Source organism: Lytechinus pictus, chromosome 11 (genome assembly GCF_037042905.1).
Source record: "Lytechinus pictus isolate F3 Inbred chromosome 11, Lp3.0, whole genome shotgun sequence".
Lineage (NCBI taxonomy): Eukaryota > Metazoa > Echinodermata > Echinoidea > Temnopleuroida > Toxopneustidae > Lytechinus > Lytechinus pictus.
The window spans coordinates 7,914,291-7,936,178 of record NC_087255.1 but is presented as its reverse complement, the minus strand read 5'-3'; the positions used below and the strand labels follow the sequence as shown (position 1 = coordinate 7,936,178).

Here is a 21,888-nt window from a genome sequence, read left to right as displayed (position 1 = left end):
GTACATTTAGAGCTGTTTTTAGGGATAATCAATCTGTAAAGGTCTAATAAATTGTATCATTCGAGTACAGGTTTTCGAAGAGCGTACTCTAGAAATCTGCCGACAGAAACCACCTGCGAAAATTACCTCATTCTCCCCCTTGAATACCGTTTTTTTGCATTTTAAATTTGAAGTGTGAACTAAATGTGACCACCCAGTAGTACAAAACACAAAAGTCAGCCAAAAAGCAGTTGCTATTAACTCTAAAGTGTATATAGCTTGTTGAAATCGATCGTGTACCACACATACATTATTTATGATAAAGTTGTCGGGAGATCTACTGTACATACATGCAAAATAATCGCAGCATTTTGCAAAATTTACGTTGGCACAAAATCCATGAACATCTCCAAAACACAAACTTAAGAGTAGATGATTTTCAATACAACATCACCAAGCCAAGGTAATCAACAGCTCTGGTATTATCTGGTTCTGACCACCTATTATTTTTGTTAGAAAACGATACAGGATTCTTTCCAGATAACGGCAATCAAAACAGGTCTTTAAACAATTATGGCAGTAAAGGACACCTTGAAAAAGGACATTACATATTGTACTATACATGTTCATCGTACATGTATGCATTGTACTATAGTGGGGGGGGGGGTGTTAATAGTAGTGCAAGAGATGGGAAAGACAGGGGAAGCAGACCCCCCCCCCCCCCCCCCGACATACCATACTAGTGCCAGATATGTATCCAGTCTACCAACACTTCTGGTAACACACGAACCAACAACATTTCTCAAACTTATTGTTTCTTTCTTGTTTTCTCCTTGGATTTCATGCATTATTGAATATTTCTGGGTACGAATGGCCACTACATGTACATCAATAAACAAATGGTCTGTGCAGTGTTTTGACTCTAAATATGCTGAGTAAGGATTTATTGCATGCTAGTGGTTTATCAAACTGCTCCAATAAACAAACACATCCACTCACTCTGAACACAAGAGGGTGCTATTACCATTAAAATCATTGCATGAAATGGTGGTGGTGAGTTGAAGTGAGCTTGTGTGAGTGTCTGGGGAGAGAGATGAGGGGGGAGGGGGTATGGGGGTAAGGTGAGTGTGTAGGGACGTTTTAGGATAACCTTCCTCTAATTAACCTTTAAAATAATCTTTTATCCTTTTTTTATTTATTGTACAATTAATATGTGCAAAAGAAATTATTTCTATTCTATTCAGGGAAAAAGTCATTTTTTACAAAGTACGTTTTTTTTTATTTTGTCGATTGATAAGGGTTTTTCCCCTCTGCTTTCACATTGTTATAGAAGAGAAATTTGGCAGTTTAATTTCATTTGTAATCATTTTAAAAATATTCGTAATCTCATTGATATTGATATATTTATTTGTTTGATTGTTTATTGATTGTATACATACAAAAAATCTTTATTTATATGAATTGTGATTGTAAACTTATTGATTTGAAAGAGGAAAAAAAATATATATTATTCAAAACAAAAAAAAAAGAAATGTCTCAAACAATGCGTTGATGTTCATCCGAACCGTCGTAGCAGTCAATTTTGGTCCCCTCCCCCCCCCCCTAAAAAAAACATTGATTTTAAGATTTTTGCATAATTCTATACATAACTAAATTTCTAAGCAGCAATATATTTTAGTTTCTGACTTGGGTGGTGATTTTCATGGTGATGCCAAACAATTTTTTTATATAATGCACGAATCCCTTTGGAGACATGGTACTGTAGCAAAGCGCACAAAAGCCGCGCGCATTTAATATGCAAATGCACGGTTAGCCAAACTATGGTATGTGCAATGCATTGGCTATGCACATAAAAGAGTAATGTAACGTGTTGCTTAATCGCGTGCACTGAAATCAGGGTCAGGGGTCATTGCATCATCTATGGCATTTTTGTACAGGGAAAATGTAACCAGCTCAAATCGAAATGACAAGCATGTAGCTCTTTTGTAATATTTCCTCTGATTCTTGGTTATATGTAAACATAAAGATACCAATGTCAAGCAATTGTCTGTGTCTTTCCAACCATGTATATTTCTAGCAATTAAAATTTTGTAAGGCTGAGGAACAAAGTGTGGATGGAAATTATAGTTAATTTTGAAGTCGATTTTCTCTGAAATAGGTGTGCACTGTCGTTTGTGTGATACGACGGTTCGGATGACCACTGACAAATTATATTTATGTATTATATCCTAACTTGCAAGTTGCAAAAAGAACACATGTGCTTGTCATGCAATATATGTTTATAACGACATTAACATTATTTGAAATTCAGAGTCATTAGGCTTATACAATCTGGGTAGCAGGGATGCAGTCGAGGCCGGCCTCGATGCCACATTTGGTCGGCCTTGGCATTGGCCTTGGGCCGAGTCACGAGTACAATTTCTATGGCAATAGGTTTTGTCCACTGGCCTCATGTACATCTCTACTGGGCAGAGATTGTACACAACAAAAATGTCTCAAAGAGAAGTAATTTAATTCTTATTTTCAAACTTACCTCAAGATTGTATTTGCAAAATGTTCTCTCTGTTCTTTGGTTGCCCTTGGTATTTCCACGGTCCCATTCAACATGATATCCGTTATCCATCCAGAGAACTTTGTGAAGGCATGTTTGTTGAGAGAGAAGAAGATGTCCGACAAGTTCTCGACTATGTTCCTCGGGGCTCCCCCAGATATTCCCTATGAAAAAAAAAATGTTTGTGCATATTTGATATTATGAAATGAACGGTTTATTTCCGATTGGTCTAATACCAATTCGTCCAATTCCTAACTCGTCGACTATCATTTGGTCTACCATCGTTCGTCCACTATCCACGTAGTCTTATTGCCATTTCGTCCACTATTCATTTCGTCTTGTAACCAGTTGGTCCAATAGCCATTTAGTCCAATAGCATTTGGTCTAATTGGACTAAGTGTTAATCGGGCGAAATGAATGGAAAGGAAATGGGTATTAGACCAACTGATTAGAAGACGAAATGGTCATAGACGACCTGGTGATTAGACGAAGTGATTATTGGACAAAATGGTTACTGGACTAAATGGCTGTTGGATGAAATGTTGGACGGAATGGCATTAGACTATAAAATGAAGGTAGACCATGTGATGAGTGGACGAATTGGCAATAGACGAATTGGCAGTTTACCAAATGAACAAGTGGGTCCTAATGATATGATTGATTATATGCACGCACATGACACGTTATTTCTTTGGTCCAACACATATACATGTATCAAGCAGAGCAGAAAAATATAATTTTCATATCGTTCCAAGAACATATGGATTATAACTACACTGTAGTATTTTTGTCCTAAATTAATTTGAGAGAGAAAGAGAGAGAGAGTTTAATGATACAATTTTATTCAATTTATGATCATCATTTAATACTCCAACTCTCTTCCACTATTTTGGTAACAAAGACATATTGAAAACTTCCTCTGTTGAGTTCTGACAGAGGATGTCAATAACCTTCACTTTAATTTTTTGAATTTTGAACAAAATTAGCTGAAATACTAAGATTTTTTTATCAAATAAAATAAAATAAAATATTTTATAAAAACTTTAAGATCATGATCTACAAATGAAGGGACAATATTTTTTCACAATTGGTTGATACTTTAATTCTGGTGTAGAATGCAATTTATTAACAAATATCAATTGAAATATCGTTTATTTTTCTTCAAATTTTGCAATAATTCATTTCAATATCATGACATTGTACATGTATATTAATCAAATCAATAGAGAAGCGATGCTTTATCACAATATGCTCTTCACAGATAACTTTTTTTTTTCAAATACATTGTTTTGAGATCATGCCCTTGCTATGCCTTTCACCAGCCCACTTTTAACAAAAACAAATATTGATCATAAAGTAAACATAATCCCTATTTATATCTGTTGACCATCAATAAAGGGAGTTTGTTATGACAGATAACGTTCTTTGTTTGATCTCTATGATATCTCGATGTTGATTTATCCTTTGGACCCTTAACCATTGTTTTGACAAACGGGCGAAGCGGTTCAAAGGGAATAACAAAAACGTGATCTCCCAAGACCTACGAGACGTGCGTGTGCGTGCCAAATCTGTATCGCCTCGCAGCTGAAGTGTTCCTTTTTCTTGACTTGCGATAGCATTGTTCTACGCGAATCTCAACAGCCCAATCCTTCTGTATTTGGGCTATCAAAGTAATATCATCGCAAGCTAGATAAGATGAAGTATTTAAAATCTATTGTGTTCTGCCAATTCAACTGCCTGTTTAAAGTTGTGATGTCCTTGTAAATTCCTTGTCACCGAAACTGAAGAAATCATTCTCGTTTATTTGGATTTTGACATCGGAAATGAAATTGCTTCATGAAAAAGCCTGAATGATTCACCCCCCTCCCCCATTCTGTTCCCTGCCAAGTTCAAATACACAAGTTTCTCTATATTTGATTGTTAAGGAAAAATCATAGTTTTAATGCCTATTCATCAGAGATATCAACATTTGAACATTTCCCTGTGTCAGCAATATATATGTGTAGTTAATATTGGGGGGGGGGCCCTTTACAAGAATCTACATTACTCTTCTTTTTTTTTTTACAAAAGTACAAAATGCAAGGTAACTGAAATTCAATTCACGTATTAACATAATCCCCCCATACACAAACTGTATTTTAAGATAAAATGCTGACTTTCTTCAACCAAAATTCAGCAAGCACTACCTGTACTTCGATCATTAAATCAATACAATAAAGGATTCACTGTAGAAGAAATCATCAAGAACCCTGTCTTACAAAGCTTACAGATTGATAAAAATATTATTTTTCATATAATTGATTGCATTTATCAAAATGTGCATTCAATAGTTTAATAGTTAATTGATAGTCATCATTCGCTAATCACAAACAAAGCACTTCATACTTTTTTTTTATTATTTCTTTTTTAGATTTCTATTTTAAACAATAAAATATGGATTTTCATTTTCATACTATACACATCTGTGGAAGTTACTTGGAGGTACTGGTATATTTACATGTAAGCTGGCAATAGATGAGATGAAATCATAAAATATAATAAGAATAAATTTCTATTTTATGATTGTTCTTGATGATATAATCATAATGTACCAAATTTACAAGTAGATCAATCAGGTTGATAAATACTCGAGCAACAAACAGGGGAGAAAACAGAGCAGAAAGAATTTGATATTTTATTTAAAAAAAAACAACCACAATACATGTATGTTTACAATCAGATGTAGTTCACACAATCTTCACATCAATCAAGGTAAAGGTTTATAGTGTTTTGAAGACCTACTTTAGAGAGATATAAATCATGGCCAACAAAACTAGCGACAAAATTTTTGTTTAACAATTATCGCCTAAGGTAAAATACTTCTCTGCTTTTACTGTCATGATAATAAGGCCCTATCGCGGAGTCCCACTTCCTAAAGCTGATTATCAATAAACAAAATTTCACATTTCTATCTCTTGGCCAATCATACATGTATGCCACTATTTCAGTAGCTTTTAACAGCCATCCTGAGTTTGTCATCAAGGCAAGCTTTGTGAAACCTGAGCCTGGTCAAGAGCAAGACTCAAAGTCAATTGCAGCGGTCATATCTTATCCAGTTGGCAAGCGACCAAGACACTGGTCTTCAAAAGGTCTTTGTAATTACAAAGCACTAGTCATTGTTTGGGGGGTTTCCTATCGCTTCAATAGTTTTATCATGGTCACCAAGTCACATTTTATAAAATGAGTGCAAATTTAAAGGGGATGTCTTGTTATTAAAATCCATTCACACCCAAACACCGATATTGTATTCTATCAATATTAATTAGTAGCATATCTTTTTGTTGTCAGACAAGTTTTGGTGGTGCAGTGCTGATTTATCTTTTTTAGGGGGTAGGGAGGGGTGGTGAGAAAATTTGGGACAGGAAAGTATTCCAGAAAGTGGTGATGACCCCCCCCCCTTTTTTTTTTTATTGCCAAAGAGTATGTAAGGAGTAAAGGCCTGTGCTTGTCCCATCTGACAAGGTTTGTTGGGTTTACGTTTGAATAAATTTAACTTTCAATAACTTTCTGCTAATTATTTCATTCTTTGAAAGAATCAAAGTTGGTAGTGCAAGAGAGAAACAAAAGCATAATATCATTACTTCTTAAAGATTTAACTTTGTGATGGCACTTGAAAGCTGCTCCGACGAATGTTGGGGGCCTTGGTGGACTTCCTCAATATTTCACACCAGTATTCCTGCATTTTTCAATCTTTGGATTTATTAACGTATAAATCAAAATATTTTTTTTTAACGGTTCAAGATGAATCATTTTTATGAAACGATGTGTCTAATTATACAGTTCCTCCTTGAAAAAGAAACTGAAAATCATCAATGCTTTTGTCATATTTAATAGACAAATGAACTGTTACTGCGAAGCTGGTGGGTGTTTCATAGAGCTGTTCGTAAGTTAAGAGCGACTTTAAGAACTGGTAAACCTTTCTTAAGCGCTAAACCATCGTCAATGGTGTATACCATTTACGAAAAGAAAGGATCACCAGTCTTTCTTAAAGTCGCTCTTATCTTACGAACAGCATTATGAAACACCCACCTGGCATAACTTCGGACAATTACTCATTCAACCGTGAATGAGCAAAAGTAATCCAATAAAAGGAATACACACAATTATTTTGTGGATAGTATCTAGACCTGCAAAAGAAAATACTGTCTCAAAAATTCAATATCATGCTCTTTAATATGATACATCAATCAACGAAAATGATCAAGGAATAATAAAGTAAAACGATGCTTGAATTTCAATGAATTTAGTTACTCAGGGCATTTCACAGGCTATCTTTCAAAATTACATTTTAGATGCTCAGCCATGCACAGTCTTTTTTCATCAACATGGGAGCTACGGTAGGAAATCTGTGAAAATGTCAAATGAAATTATGGAAATAATTTATTATTTTATAGAGTAGAACTTTGCTATTTCTTAGTTATATAAACTATCATTAAAGAGGAGATCGGGAACTTTAAAGAATTATGATGTTCTCTTTCGAAATTTGGAAACCTTGTCATTTGAGCAAATAAAAGTGACTGTTTGGAATTTGTGATTAACATCAAGTTTTATGAACAGGGCCATGTTTGGGGGGGGGTTTATGGATCGTCCTGTCGGCAGGACTGGGGTACAAGATAAATTATTCTGATTACAGAACAATTTATTTAGGATATTTTTTGTTGTTGTATTTATATGTATTTAGGATATTTTTAATGTACTTACACAGTTTGTATCAATTTTCTGTTTAATTGAAGTGCAACGAATGTTTTGTATATTTTTTATTGTTTTGTGACAAATAAAAACTGCAAAGTGTAAGCTCTACCAGTGATTTTCCATGCTGCGTTAACACCTCTCCTGCGCCAGCAAACTAAATCCGTAACAGTGAGTCTGTACATGTATGGACTTTGTGATTAATATCAAGTTTTATGAACAGTGCCCTGTGGCCAATAGATTCAACATACCTTTAGTGTAAGCTCTACCAGTGATTTCCCATGCTGCGTTAACACCTCTCCAGCGCCTGGTAAGTTATCATTCTGGGATACAAAGTTTGACTGAAAAGAAACAGCAAGAAACAAACAGAAAAATAACAATAAATAAAGACAAAGCAATATAATTCACTTCAATTTAAAAAATACTACATGATCTATAATGAGTAAAATATAATTCGCAATGCACCATTTTGGTTAATGAATCTGTGTGAATCAATAAGGTGTTTATTGAATACCACGACTAATATTGGGATAAAGTACCTGTTAAAAATAAGAGTTACGTAGACTTTTGGATTTTAATTTACGTTGTTTAATGTAAGTTATGCCACATAAGTAAACAATATTTTTTTACAGGCAGATCCTGATTCTCACATATTACAAACTGTGTTGTGAAAATCAATTCAGACTGTTTCTGAAGGGAGGGGGGGGGTCATATGGGAAATAGATTACACACATATGTAAATTTCTTTCTACTCTGCATATTTCCTAAAATGATATTTTTTTTTAAATAAAATTTCCTCAGTTTTTTTTGAAAAATTAGTTATAAGCTTATCATATTAAAAACATTTTTTAGATTTTTTTTCACACAAACATCAAAACTTACAAAGAAGAGACAGCAAGCCTTGATAGTTTGATTTTCTGGCATCGTCATGGAAACCAGACCACACTGGAAGATAGCTGCCAGATTCAACTCATCTAAGGTGAAGATCTTTGTATGCTTTTTTAACAACTGCAAGGAAATATAATAAAAAGATACACCTTTAATTACAAGACATAATCATAAGGTCAGGATTACCAAAAGTGATCATATAAATATTTCTCAAATTGCAATAATATTCTTGTTTATCATTATAATGAAATCATGATGATATTGTGGCTTTGAAATCATACTGAAAAACATAAATATTTCAAAATATTGTGTTTCAGCTTTTTTTTTGAGCGGGAGGGGAAGTTGTCAATCAAGATGTTGAAAACTATGAAACGCAGTACAATTTAATTCAATATACAAAATATTCATATATATATATATATACATGGATATGTACATGAACTATTATTTGTAGTAGGTACATGCACTGTACATTTGTAGGTTTGTTGATATGGCACACCATATATTATACATTTTAAAATCCAAATTACTGGTTTATCATTTGAGATAAATATTCTTCAAATTTAATCATGGTATCTCGTTTTTTATTACTTTAATTTGGTTTTTTGGGGGGGTTCCTACAACTGTAACACATGCACCTTCAAAATCTCATAACTGATATACATGTACATCATTGTATCTTTCAAATTTCCTTTTAATGTGTATGGAAAAATACTGTATGGAAAAATACTGTACTTTGCTAGCACACAAAGGATATGGTATTGACATTATTACCCCAAAAGTCAACTCTCATCTGAAGTACCATTAATTATCAATATCAAAGGTTTGGCTTATTAACCCATTGCCTGCTGTAAATGGCTAGTCCCAGTACAAACCCTATGGCCCGTATTCTGAAGTCAGGTTTAACTTAAACTCATGTTTAAAGTGGTGGTTTAAGTATGGATAGCCAATTGTTACATAAATCACTAACAGTATAGATATTATATTTCAACTCATTTGGCTCTCAAATCATTCATAATTGTCTAGGAAGTATAAATAGATGATTGTCTTCACCATTGAAGAATAAGGAAAGAGCACAGTAAATATAAGAAACATACAACTTCATAAAAATTTTGACACTTTTGGCTTCCCATAATTTTAGCACAGAGTTAGACCATGGTGTAAGTTAAACCCGACTTCAGAATACGGGCCTATGAGAATAGCAGAATTCAGTGGACAATGGGTTAATATATAAGTCTTTGACTACATGGATAATTTTGTGTCAATATTGCACCACAGCTCAAAGCTCAAATATTTCATAATTAACATCTTTGAACCTCTCGATATCAGAACCAGATAATCAACATGCGAACAAAACAAATATTGCATCAAAATGACATTATGCAGTTTCATGTTTATAAAGTTTGTTTGAATAGTCTTTGATAGATACCGCTTAATTAAAATATTTTTAACAGTGGGTTTTTTTTTTAATTGCTGCATCAGTTATTTGTATTCAAATTTCATAATTTAGAAATGACCTTAACTCATATAAAGGTGAATGAACACGAAGTCAAATATATGATCAATTAAAATTAAGTACCAAATATCTGCAATAAGGAAAATAATGATAATGGTTTCTACTTATACAGCGCACAGATCCACCTGTCATTGCTCATGTCGCTTTGAAAAAGGCCCTGCTATTATTAATTCCCCGGCTAAGCTTGGCAACCGATTAAGGCGCACACAGCTTTTTTGAGGAATAACTTCCTGCCAGTACCCATTTACATCACCTGGGTCGAGTGAAGCACACAGTGGATTAATTCCTTGCTGAAGGAAATTACCCCATGGCTGGGATTTGAACCCAAGACCCTCTGTTTCAAAGTCTGGAGACTAATCCACTGGAAAACAACGCTCCACGCTCCAAATAAATTTCATTAAAACATTGAGGTACATAGAATCCACAGAATTAAGAATACATTTGGAAGGTCATAAATCTGAATTCTTTTAATCAAATCATTTTTTTTCTTCCTGGTCAAAAGGAACAGAAATCAAATTGTTAAAGCTGGACACAAACAGAAAATCTAAATCAAACCCGTATGCAGTGTGAAGTGAGTGTCCATAAATCTTTAGTTTCACTATGCAAGGGAAATACAATTTTTTTTAGGTTTTCATTCTTTACATTTTCTGGTGTCATTCATCGTGTGTATCAATCCAAAATGGAAGAATTTGTATTCAAATAAAATGCCGAGTTGGTATTACTTTAACTTTGGAGACGAGGAGAAGGTATTTTTCATCCTTGCAGGTTCCACTGCCAAGATTGTGTTATCAAGGAACACAAATCAAGTACAGATTGTTCAATAATCAAGCGGTACATGTGTTTTGGTATCACTGATCAGGGTTATCACGATAAATGATATATCTTTGTTTGATAACGACAAACTTGAACTAATTATGAGGAGATAAGAAGGCATGAGTCATCCTGTACTGTGAATCAACATTTATGTTCTATAATCTATTTCTTTTTTCATTATCTAAAGAAGAAGGAGGAAAGGGAAGAGCCAAGAAGATGGAAGAGCAGGTGGAGGAGAAAGGGGGAATGAAGGAGGAGGAAGGAGGGAGAAGGGGGAGGATGAAACAAGAGGATGATGAAGAAGGAGGAGGAAGAATGGGGAGGAGGAGGAGGAAAGGGGAGGAGGGAGAAGTACATTATGGAAGAGGGGGGTGAAGGAAGAGCAGGAGGAAGAGGAAGGAGGTGGTGGTGAAGGCGGATGAAGAAGGAAGAACAGGAGGAAGAGGAAGGAGGGGGTGGTGGTGAAGGAGGTTGAGGAGGAGGAAGAAGGGGGAGGAGGAGAAGGAAGAACAGGAGGAGGAAGAGGAAGGAGGGGGTGGTGGTGCAGGAGGAAGGGGGAGGAGGATGAAGGAAGAATAGGAGGATGAAAGAAGAGGAAGGAGGTTGAGGAGGAGGAAAGGGGAGGAGGGAGAAGTACATGGAAGAGGGGGGTGAAGGAAGAGCAGGAGGAAGAGGAAGGAGGTGGTGGTGAAGGAGGAGGAAGAAGGAAGAACAGGAGGAGGAAGAGGAAGGAGGGGGTGGTGGTGAAGGAGGAAGGGGGAGGAGGATGAAGGAAGAATAGGAGGAAGAGGAAGGAGGATGAAAGAGGAGGAAGGAGGTTGAGGAGGAGGAAGGAGGAGGAGGAGGAAGAAGGGGGAGGAGGAGGATGAAGGAGGAGGGAGAAGTACGACGGAGAGGAGGAGGAAGGAGGATGAAGAGGAAGAAGAGAAATCTAGTTCTTCTTCATCTTATTTCAAAGGGAGAGGAGGAGGAGGAATAGGGAAGGAGTAGGTAGAAGAGAAAAACAAATTGGAGTAGGGGGACGCCATTGATGGTGAGGAGGTGGAAGAGGAGGCAGTGAGGAGGAGGTCAGGAGAAGGAAGAAGGGTAGGAAGCGGAAGAGTAGAAAAGGGAGAAATAGCTCAGCAGAACCCCTTTTTTCCAAAATAATTCTGAGGTCTGATTGATTTTCCTGGAGTCATCACCAGGCCTTCCCATCACCCCCTCCCCCAGCGAGGCCTCCAGTCACTTTCACCTCCCACCTTCTCATTTCAACTTCCTTTTCGTGATGCTCATTTGCATTTAGAATAAATCTTTGAGTTTCATGTCGTGGTACAGGCCAAGCTTACGAGTCGAAGGTCATCTCTTTTAATATTAATACTTATTATTATTACTTATTATTTGTACTGCGCTTTTCCCTTTAGGCCCAAAGTGCTTACAATGAATTAATTATATGGTAATATATCGTTACATTATACTCTTCTTCACTACTTCGAAAATCATAGGGGATGGTTTCCCTTCCCCAGCCCCCCCCCCCCACCCATGTGGCGCCACCCCTGTGTACAACACACAACATTCATCACACAGGACATCTTCACAAGTAAAATGTTTACCTGAGCGCAAGTTGTCATGTATTCTTCTAAGACATCTGTGTGGTCTCTGGCATCTACAAAAAAAAACCCCACATAAGATCAATAAGCAAATCACACTTTTACATTGTCAACATAGTGAGCAGCAAATGGAATCATGGTTCTCAAATTTATAGGAGTCAAAATCCAGCATGTCAAATCCTAAGTCAAAGTACACCCACAATTATTTGCAAGATTTCTATTTTCTGTTTGTGGCTTCTTTAAATTAAACTCTATACGATATAATACAGTAACTCGTTTTTCTTTGTATGTTATTTTATGTAACTGTATTCCGCAATCGTATTCTGTAACTGGGATGGCCCCTTTCAAGCTCCTTGCAGCTTCTTGGTTTTTCCCAAATACCTCTTACAACATAAGTTTTATAATTTCAAATTCATATACCTGTTCACTATTATAATTGATTCAATTATTATGTTTTTATTGTTTGAATGTACATATTTTGTATTTTTTCATTATGAGAAATAAAATCTATCAATCAGTCAATCAAATCAATCAAGACAACAAAAATTGATGGAATGAATATTGGTACAAGTTGATTCTCTGAACCCTACATGTAGATCTCCTCTGTGAATACACAATCTGGAGTAATAAAACTATTCATACATTTGCTGAGGAGTATCATTATACTAAAGAATGCAAATATTATTGCATAAATTGATGTTAGGCAATCCTATTAGAGTTTGGTAAAATCAAGATTTATTGAGAACGAGAACAATGCAATGGGCATTTACATGAAATATGTACATCCGACCCTCTACATGTCGGACTTTCTTCAAATATCAAGTCTGTTTTCTTGTTAATATGAATACAGGTCATGCCCTCAAATTACATGTACCATGGGATGGGCAGTTTTCAATTTTCTGAGAAAATGACATTTCATTAATTTTTGTTACCATTGGCTATGTAGGAATGCTGCTCGCATATGACGTCACAAATCCAAAACTTAAAATTCTAATAACTTTCTTAATCTTTAAACGGATTTTCCTCAAACCTTTACCAATATTTTTAATTATTTTTACTGCTATTTTTACCACAAACTTGTCTTCAGGGTGAACTTCCCCTTTAATACACACTGGCTAGAGAATTTAACTGGCCTTAATTATTGTCATAGCACTTACTGTTTGGCAATAATGATAATGTTTTTGAAGAGAGCTGTAGAAAAAGAGACGCAACGGCAGAATTGAGTGACACCACACTACCAAATAAGATGATGATCTGAAGAGGAAAAAAAGAAGAAGATAATACAGAAAACATAGATTAGTCACAATAATTGGAGATAAAGTACAATCAAATTTCAAATTATTCAAAGTACAAGACAAAATTATTTCACTTTTTAAAATAGTCACATAATAATAATAATAATAATAATACATATATACATCCAGACAAAGAATAGGTTTATTTCATGAGTATTATTCCATGATGTGTCAGAAATTTAAGCACTCTGCACTTTTTCTTTGAATTTTTAAGTTACTATTGGCTTATGGTATATGCATTTAATGTTAGAACTGATGAAATCTTTTACTATCTTTGTACATGTAATTATTTTTTGTGCTTGATTTGCTTAACTGATATGATATTCATATTTTGTTTCATGGATTGTAAAGGGCAAAGAGAACAACACCACTTATTGTCCTTTAAAGACCTTTATAAGCCAAGACACCTGTCTGGGACCCTGAACTATAATTCTTGTATTCCGAACTCTTGTTTATTTTACTTTAGCCATGGTCTAGGTATAAGCTAAAGTGATGGGTGTCGATAAATTAATTACAATCATTATTTTAACTGTGTTCTTTCTACATGATTCATAGTGGAAAAATCTATTAGTTATTATTCCCAAACAATAATAAAAGATTTGAGTGTCAGACAAGTTGATAAAGTGAACTCGTACTATTACAGATTCGAGTCACAATCATTGGCTATCAAGAATTAATAATTAAGTGGAAGCGGAGTAGGAGTTCTGACTCTTGCCTTGTAATCAGAGGGTCATGTGTTCAAATACCACCATGGCCTAGCGTCCTTTGTGTCAATCCACAATTTGCCACTCTCCACCCAGGTGTTAAATGGGTACCCGGTAGGATGCAAAAGCCTACATAATATACCTAGCAATTGAGTCTTGGAACTCTTGTTGGAATGCTCCCCAGGAAGTGGAGAAGGTGCATACATTGTATGGGGGCATGCATGCCAGGATCCGATGACATGGGGTAATAATATATCTGTAAAGCGCTTAGAGACGTCGTTCCGATGTATTAAGTGCTATATAAAAGCGGAATATCATTATTAATCCATAGTTAAACCACAACTTTAAACCAGAGTTGAATTAATGCAACTTCAAGATATAGGCCTAAGTCTGCAATCATGAGGTCACTGGGCTTATTAAGTAGACCTCTACATTCTACTACTGGGCCCCTTCTTACAGAGAGCTGCGATCGATCCGATCAATCACAATATGGACGGCCAGCAATGTCTACATCTAAAATGCAAATTTTCTCCAAATATTTTCTAGATTTGATGTTTATTCATACATTCATCGTTCTCTTGAAGATTCAATGTGATTCTCTTGGTTTTCTAAGGAGATTGTGCAAATTTCCTGGAGAAAAAATTATGGTATGGATGGATTTCCATACAGTTGAGATTGATTTGACCAATCGTTACTCTTTACAATACCAGGGGCCCGTCGTACAAAGTTGGACGGCCAGCAATGTCAACATCTATTATGCATGTTTGTTCAAAATATTTTCTAACTATGATGTACATTAATGCATTCATTGTTTTCAGGAAATTTCACTGTGCTTCTCTTTGTTTACAAAAATAATTTTGACACTGATGGAGTTCCATAGAGGAACGATTGATCCAATCAATCGTAACTCTTTGTAAGACGGGACCCTGAAGTATCATATATTTGTAAAGGTCACCTGTTGGGCTAGATCCAGCATGGTCGGCTGGGGGACGGTGTTGTACATCCGACAGAGAAGGTCGCATAGCTGAGGCACCAATGGCTGCAGGTCATCTAGTAATGTTCTCATTGCACGCTTTAATAACTCACACACAGACTGAAATGAAAAAAAAGGAAGAAAGCTTTCATAGCTGAGGGATAATACAGGGTTCCCAGCTTTTCAAGATACCAAAATTCCCTGATTTTTCCCTGATGAAGTTTAAAAATTCCCTGATAATTATTTAAACCCATTCCCAGGTTCGCATGTTTTCTAAGTTGTTGCCCTGAATTACATTTTCAGTATAAAAACAATTATGTAAAACTTAGTTGGTACTATTACACAGGCAGGTAATGGCCTCCCTTCTCCCCATACAGTCATCCTTCCCTCACCTTTAACAGAAAGAGGTTGATATGCAACAAAATATAACAGAGTTGGACTGACTACCGTGCTTTCGACTTATGGGCTGATAAAAATTCCCTGATTTTTCCCTAATTTGAGGTATTTTCTATCAAATTCCCTGATTTTTCCCTGACTGGAAAAAAGTAAAATAATTTTCCCTGATGGGCTGGGAACCCTGTAATATATTCGGAATCCAACACAGAAGTCATATAGGAACACTCTCACTGCAGGCAACACCTGTAGAAGGGAAGGCTAATGCATGCACATCTGAAGAAAAAAATCTTTCAGAAGAGCTACTAAAGAAGAAGGTTTGAAGACCTTGATTAACCCTGAACGAGCCAGGTTTTTTTTCAGTCATGTACTGTAGACATGCACTTTACAAATTTGCAGAACTTCAGAACTGCCTATATGGACATTGCAAATTTTATCTCGTAACATGTGTAAGATTTGCATGATCACCACATTTCTGCTGATGGGGAGGGTGTGGGACAAAGGCCAAAGAGAAATAAAGAAAAATTGAAACTGAAATACTCAAAGCAAAAATAAACATTTTATAATTTGAAATGTTTGTGCATTATGGTGTATAAAGGTAAATTGATTTTTCACTGTTTAGATATAACTAATACCTTGGTCACATTTACTCTGCAGCGGCAGTACGGCGAGTCAAAACCAGCCGTTTTATTAATTTCAATTCAAACCCCCTATATGTAGCTGGTACAAAAATGTTAAAACAGCTGTTTTTTATTCGCCATACGGTCGCCGGAGAGCAAATGTGACCGAGGTATGAATGATTTGACTTATGCACTCATGAGCTCTATTACCTCTACAATAGCAGCATCAGATATCCACATATTAAGGAGCTTCTCCACGATTGGCAAGATCTTCTGCAGTATGAGCAGTACAGGCTGCGTATCCTGAGGGACTCCGGATGTCTTGCTCTCTATCTCCCCTTTATTGATAATGGACTTGTCCTCTCTCTTGATGTCCAATGAGGCACAGAGGTTAGCCATCATGGTTAGCTTCACGAGGATGGTAGATTTCCCGGATGGAGATGGCTACGAGGATGAAGGGCATATGTGTAGCAATAGATATTAGCTTGATAAAGCAGTCTCACTTTTTATTTTTTGAAAATCTAGATTTAATGAATCGTCGATGTGACTGCATGTATTGTCTATCCAATTGTTCAGTGAAAGTGAACCATAAATCATCATCATTACCACCATTATCATCAACACCACACCATCATAACCAACATTCATTACCACCCCAGTCATCATCATCACTATCTAATTCTTCACCATTATCATTATCATCATTTTGTGCAACAATAAAAATATTCATTATCAACACCAAAACATAACTTCAATTCAATTATTTATTTACAACTTCATCACAATCATTTTCAATAACATCACCATGAAAATATGAAATACCATCAAATCAGCTTCATCACTCTCACCATAACTACTACCATAATCACACTATCACTATCATCAGTATCATTATCATCACCAACATCATCACCATTATCATCCCTATCATTATCAATGCCAACAGGACTATTCTCATCATCATCCCTACCACCATCTTAATCACCACAATCATCATTACAACAATCATTACCACCACAATTATCACCATCATCACCACCACCACCATCCTCACCATCATCATCAACAACATCATCATATCATCATCACCATACTCCTCCTCCTCCTCCTCCTTCTCCTCATCATCATCATCATCATCATCACCACCACCATCATCATCATCATCATCATCATCACCTTTACCATTATTATGGTACCATTATAATTTCATTTTGAAATTCTGCTCAACCTTCTCAAACGGCCTTTCAAATCTTTAGTAAAATACATCTTCTCATAGCTGTTCAAATATTATCTTTCATTACCACCATTACCTTGAGTATACCATAATATTTTGAATTTGTATTATAATTCTTGTATATTTCTTGATTCTTTTGTGATATTATTTGTTAATTTCATTGTTTTTTTAATTGTAATACATCTGTCAATTCAGCTTTTAAGCTGCGATCACATGTTTTTCATAAATCTTGAAATCTTGAATTATCACAAACACTACCACCATCCTCACCACATCCATCATCCTGTATCCTACCTGTTGGTTAGCAACCTCTTCCAGAGCTTGTACATGAGGAGTGAGTATAACCTCCAGGTAATTCATGATATCAGCTAGGGGTAACGATGAGAGCACTAAACCAATAACGGACATCAATCGCGTTGCTTCCCTTGACTGTCAGAGAATATGGGAGCATGAAAAATATTTATAAACCATTTTTTAAGGTAAAAGACAGTAGTTGCAGCAAACAATCATTTCATTAGAAAGTCTTTTAAATCAAGGTTGATTGTCATCTAGATCTGGTAATGTGAACTTAGCTTTGTAAAATCATGAAATCTTAGTTCAAAAAAAGCATATGTGGGACTGTGAATTAATATTGCTTCAAAAAATACCCAACATTTGATGGAATTCTGTGCTTATTTCGCTCATTTCTCAGCAATTGCGCATTTTCTTCCAGAGCTATTTGGCACATATTTTTTATATACACTTACAAAGACTTTGGTAGTAATTTCATTGGATAATGTACAAACTCAGTCAGAGATCATTACCACTACTGGGATTTACAATGTATCTTTAACCTTGATATACATGTACATCTTTACCCACTGACATCGTCTGATGTTCTAAGCAGATGTCTTGTAAAGATAGTAAACATACTCTATCGTTCCATGACAAAAGGAAGCAACTCTGATATTGTTTTTCTCCAAAAATTGATTTTTTTTTTCTTGATTTGGGATCTTTTCTTTAATGCTCTACATGTACATGATGCTATGGGAACTGGGGGCCGTTTCATAAAGCTGTTCGTAAGTTAAGAGCGACTTTAAGAACGACTGGTGATCCTTTCTTACGCGCAAAACCATCGCTAATGAATATACCATTTGCCATAAGAAAGGATCACCAGTCGTTCTTAAAGTCGCTCTTAACTTACGAACAGCTTTATGAAACACCCACCAGGAATCACATAACCCCCAATTTATAAAATATATAAAAGCAAGTAACTCAATGAATCTCCACATAAACAATGACAAATTTTCCTCATTTATTTAGAAACTCATTCCACAGAGTTGTCATCATTAAAGAAAATCCCAGCTGATAGCAATGAAGGACTACATGTGACTAGTCACCCCCAAACCAACAATATGTCGCCCAAAATGAATTTTCAGATTTCATTGGGTTTGAAAAGGCACATCCCAAGCTTTAATATGGTATAAAACTTGTCAAAATTGATCGATAATAACCTACACAAGAACTTGGTTAAATGCAGAAAAATAGTAAACGAGGTCTTCACAAAATCAGGAGAAAACAATATTTGAAGTTCAGGGCCCTATCTTACGAAGAGTTACGATTGATCCAATCAATCGTAACTCTATTGAAATCCATCAGTGTCATAATTTTTTATACAGGAAATTTGCAAAATGTCCTTTGTTAACAAAGGAGAACACGCCAAATTGTCAAGAAATCAATGAATTTATGGATATACATTCATATCTAGAATGATTTTTGAGCAAACGTGCATTTTATACGTTGACTTTGCTGGCTTTCCATAGTTGCGATTAATCGGATCAATCGCAACTCTTTATAAGACGAGCCCCAGCAGGGTTTACTCAAGCATGAGATGTGCACACTGTGCAATCTCAATGAAGCTTCCACGCAGCCCGCAAAAACTTGTGTCAAAGAAACTCTTGCATCTTGTTTTGTATTCAACATCATAACTTTAAATTTGAGCAGTATGAAGAAGAAGAATTACCCTTTCAAATAAGCTCATTTTTAATATTTTGCTATTTGAAGACGAAATTAAAACTTTGACTATTAACATAGAACCTTCCAAGGCGACTAATTGTTTTCTCTTGGGGAGTCTGGTCACAATTTGTATGTCGTACCTTGAGAACATTACCCATCAGTGCTTGTTGGCTGGCGGTGAGTATGACTTCAGCATGCGCTTTCATTCCTGGTATACAGTCTGATGCTATGTCCTTTAACGACATCGTCGCAGGAGCGGCTAACTCTGCATCGTTCAACCCTAGGAAAATCACACGCATAGTGACATTGAGTAATGCATGGTTTTGATGTGAATTTCCAGAATAAACACAGAAAACTCAATGCATTTTGGAGCACTGTAGCCCAGTGGATTAATCTCTGGACTTTGAAAAAGAAGGTTGTGAGTTCAGACCCCAGCCATGGCATGGTTTTATTTAGCAAGAAATTAATCCACATCACCTTGTTCAGAATGGCCCGTATTCTGAACTAAAGTTTAAAATCAAACCCTGGTTAAAAGCTGTTTTTTAACTACATGTATGGGGAGCCAATCAGGGCACAAATCTCTATTAGTACATGTTCAATTTATTAACTCCTATGACACTCAAATCATTTATAGCTGTCTCAGAATGAAAACTGAAATAATTTCTTCATTATGAAAGCAAAGGGAAACCAAACAGTAAATATAAGAAATATATACAATATAAGCAGAATTTTTGAGTTTTTGGCTCCCCATAATTTTAGCACAGAGTTAAACGACCATTAAACCTGACTTCAGAATACAGGTCATAATGTACACACTGACCTGATAATAAGACTGGTATGATAGAACCTAAGGCTTCAGGCATGTCCGTCAACCACTCTGAATAGGCACCTGCGAGAGAGAAGATGGCATTTACGGGTTTACTGGCGAGTGGTTCATGAAGCGTCTTGTCACCTATTTTCACTGACTAATTTTATTCTAAACCAATCAGATTTGTTTATTTCCAATTCGTCTAATGCCAATTCGTCCAATTGCAACTCGTCTACTATCATTTGGTCTACCATCAGTTCGTCCACGATCCACATGCTCTAATTGCCAATTCGTCCACTCTCCATTCCGTCAAATAACCAGTTGGTCCAATAGCCATTTAGTCCATATACCATTTGGTCTAATTGGACTAAGTGTTAATTGTGCAAAATGAATGAAATTGAAATGGATATTAGTCCAACTGCTTATGAGATGAAATGGTCATAGACGAAATGGTGGTTAGACAAAGTAATGACTGGACCAAATGGTTGTTAGACGAAGTGTTGATGGACAGCATGGTATTAGACTAAATGAAGATGGACTATGTGGTATGTGGACTAGTTGGCAGTAGATGAATTGGCAATTTACAATCAGATTCAAGGATTTTGGTAGCTTTTAACATAAGTAAGTGAAAATCACTATTAGATAACTCTCAGAATATTACTAAATTGTTAAACAGGCAATTTGATTTCATAAATTCATGAGGCTTAGGAAGAGCAGCAGGTAATTTGAAAAGTGTCCTCATCATGATTTGGAGATACTGGAAAAGTTACTGATTCTAATGGTTTTATACTACTCATCTCGTAAAAAGTTCAAAATTTATTATCTTAAATTAATTAGACATTTGAAATCACAAGCAAATTTCACAAATTTATTAAAACTTTAATAGTAAGGCACAGACAAGGAAATAAGTGTTCATTAAAAGTGTGATTTATTGATACAGCAATGAAATGATATCTAAAATACAGGACTTTCTATTCAAAAAAATAAAAAGTCTTCTATTTCCTCTTTTCATATTTCAATATATCAAATGAAAATCCTGTTAAAAATGAAGATTGTTACAGCAACAGGTAAGGGGGGAGACATAAGTTTGTCAAAAAACATATTGGTTTGTTCAATAACCTAGGATTCAAAACATACTACAGTGAAGTAGGAATGCATGTCCTCACCCAGCATATAGAGGGCAGTAGACGCTAGTTTGACATGGGACATGTTGATTTGTCCAATAAGACGGAGTAGGTTTGCTGCACACTGATCATCACCGTAGTCCCCTCCTTCAGCTATCGACCGGAATGCAAATAAACACGCTTCCACATGCTGTTGGCAGGAGTGTAGAGAGCAAGAGAGAAAATAGTATTTTCATTTCTCGTGGTTATCCCCATATAAGGAAACTAATAACTACCAATTTCTTAATGTGGAGAAGGTTTAGGGTTCACCATGTGTAGTATGAAGAATGGAAGGAAATACAGGCAGAAAGATTGAAATGGAAAGACGAGAAAGGATGAAAAGAGGAAATAAGAAGTATTCTGACGACGGACAGTCAACCTGCTCGTAACGTCGAGTAGCCTCTCTTCACTTCAACCTGCTACTACTCAAACCATCGCTACTCAAGCCATATTCAGCTCATCTCATCTGGTTAACAGTCCTTTTCAGGACTTCACTCACTTTCAAGAAAAGAATACCTCTTATTTCCTCTTTTCATCCTTTCTTGTCTTTTCATTTCAATCTTTCTGCATGTATTTCCTTCTCTTCTTCATATTACACATGGTGAACCTTAAACCTTCTCCATGTTATAGACTCCATCA

At 35.8% G+C, this 21,888-nt stretch overlaps 1 protein-coding gene across 1 annotated transcript in view; it reads right to left on the bottom strand.

Annotated features, from left to right (window-relative positions):
• Window positions 1-1,264: 1,264 nt before the first annotated feature.
• Window positions 1,265-21,888, bottom strand: part of LOC129270761 (importin-13-like) — a 45,512-nt gene continuing 24,888 nt past the window's right edge. Inside the window, exons 14-24 of the mRNA XM_064106563.1 lie at window positions 21,253-21,400; window positions 20,099-20,167; window positions 19,419-19,558; window positions 17,578-17,712; window positions 16,260-16,493; window positions 15,019-15,156; window positions 13,222-13,318; window positions 12,068-12,120; window positions 8,141-8,266; window positions 7,510-7,599; window positions 1,265-2,694 (exon numbers count right to left, since the gene is read on the bottom strand). Coding sequence (XP_063962633.1) covers window positions 2,509-2,694; window positions 7,510-7,599; window positions 8,141-8,266; window positions 12,068-12,120; window positions 13,222-13,318; window positions 15,019-15,156; window positions 16,260-16,493; window positions 17,578-17,712; window positions 19,419-19,558; window positions 20,099-20,167; window positions 21,253-21,400 — 1,416 coding nt within the window. The 3' untranslated portion in view covers window positions 1,265-2,508. The remainder of the gene's footprint in view (window positions 2,695-7,509; window positions 7,600-8,140; window positions 8,267-12,067; window positions 12,121-13,221; window positions 13,319-15,018; window positions 15,157-16,259; window positions 16,494-17,577; window positions 17,713-19,418; window positions 19,559-20,098; window positions 20,168-21,252; window positions 21,401-21,888) is intronic.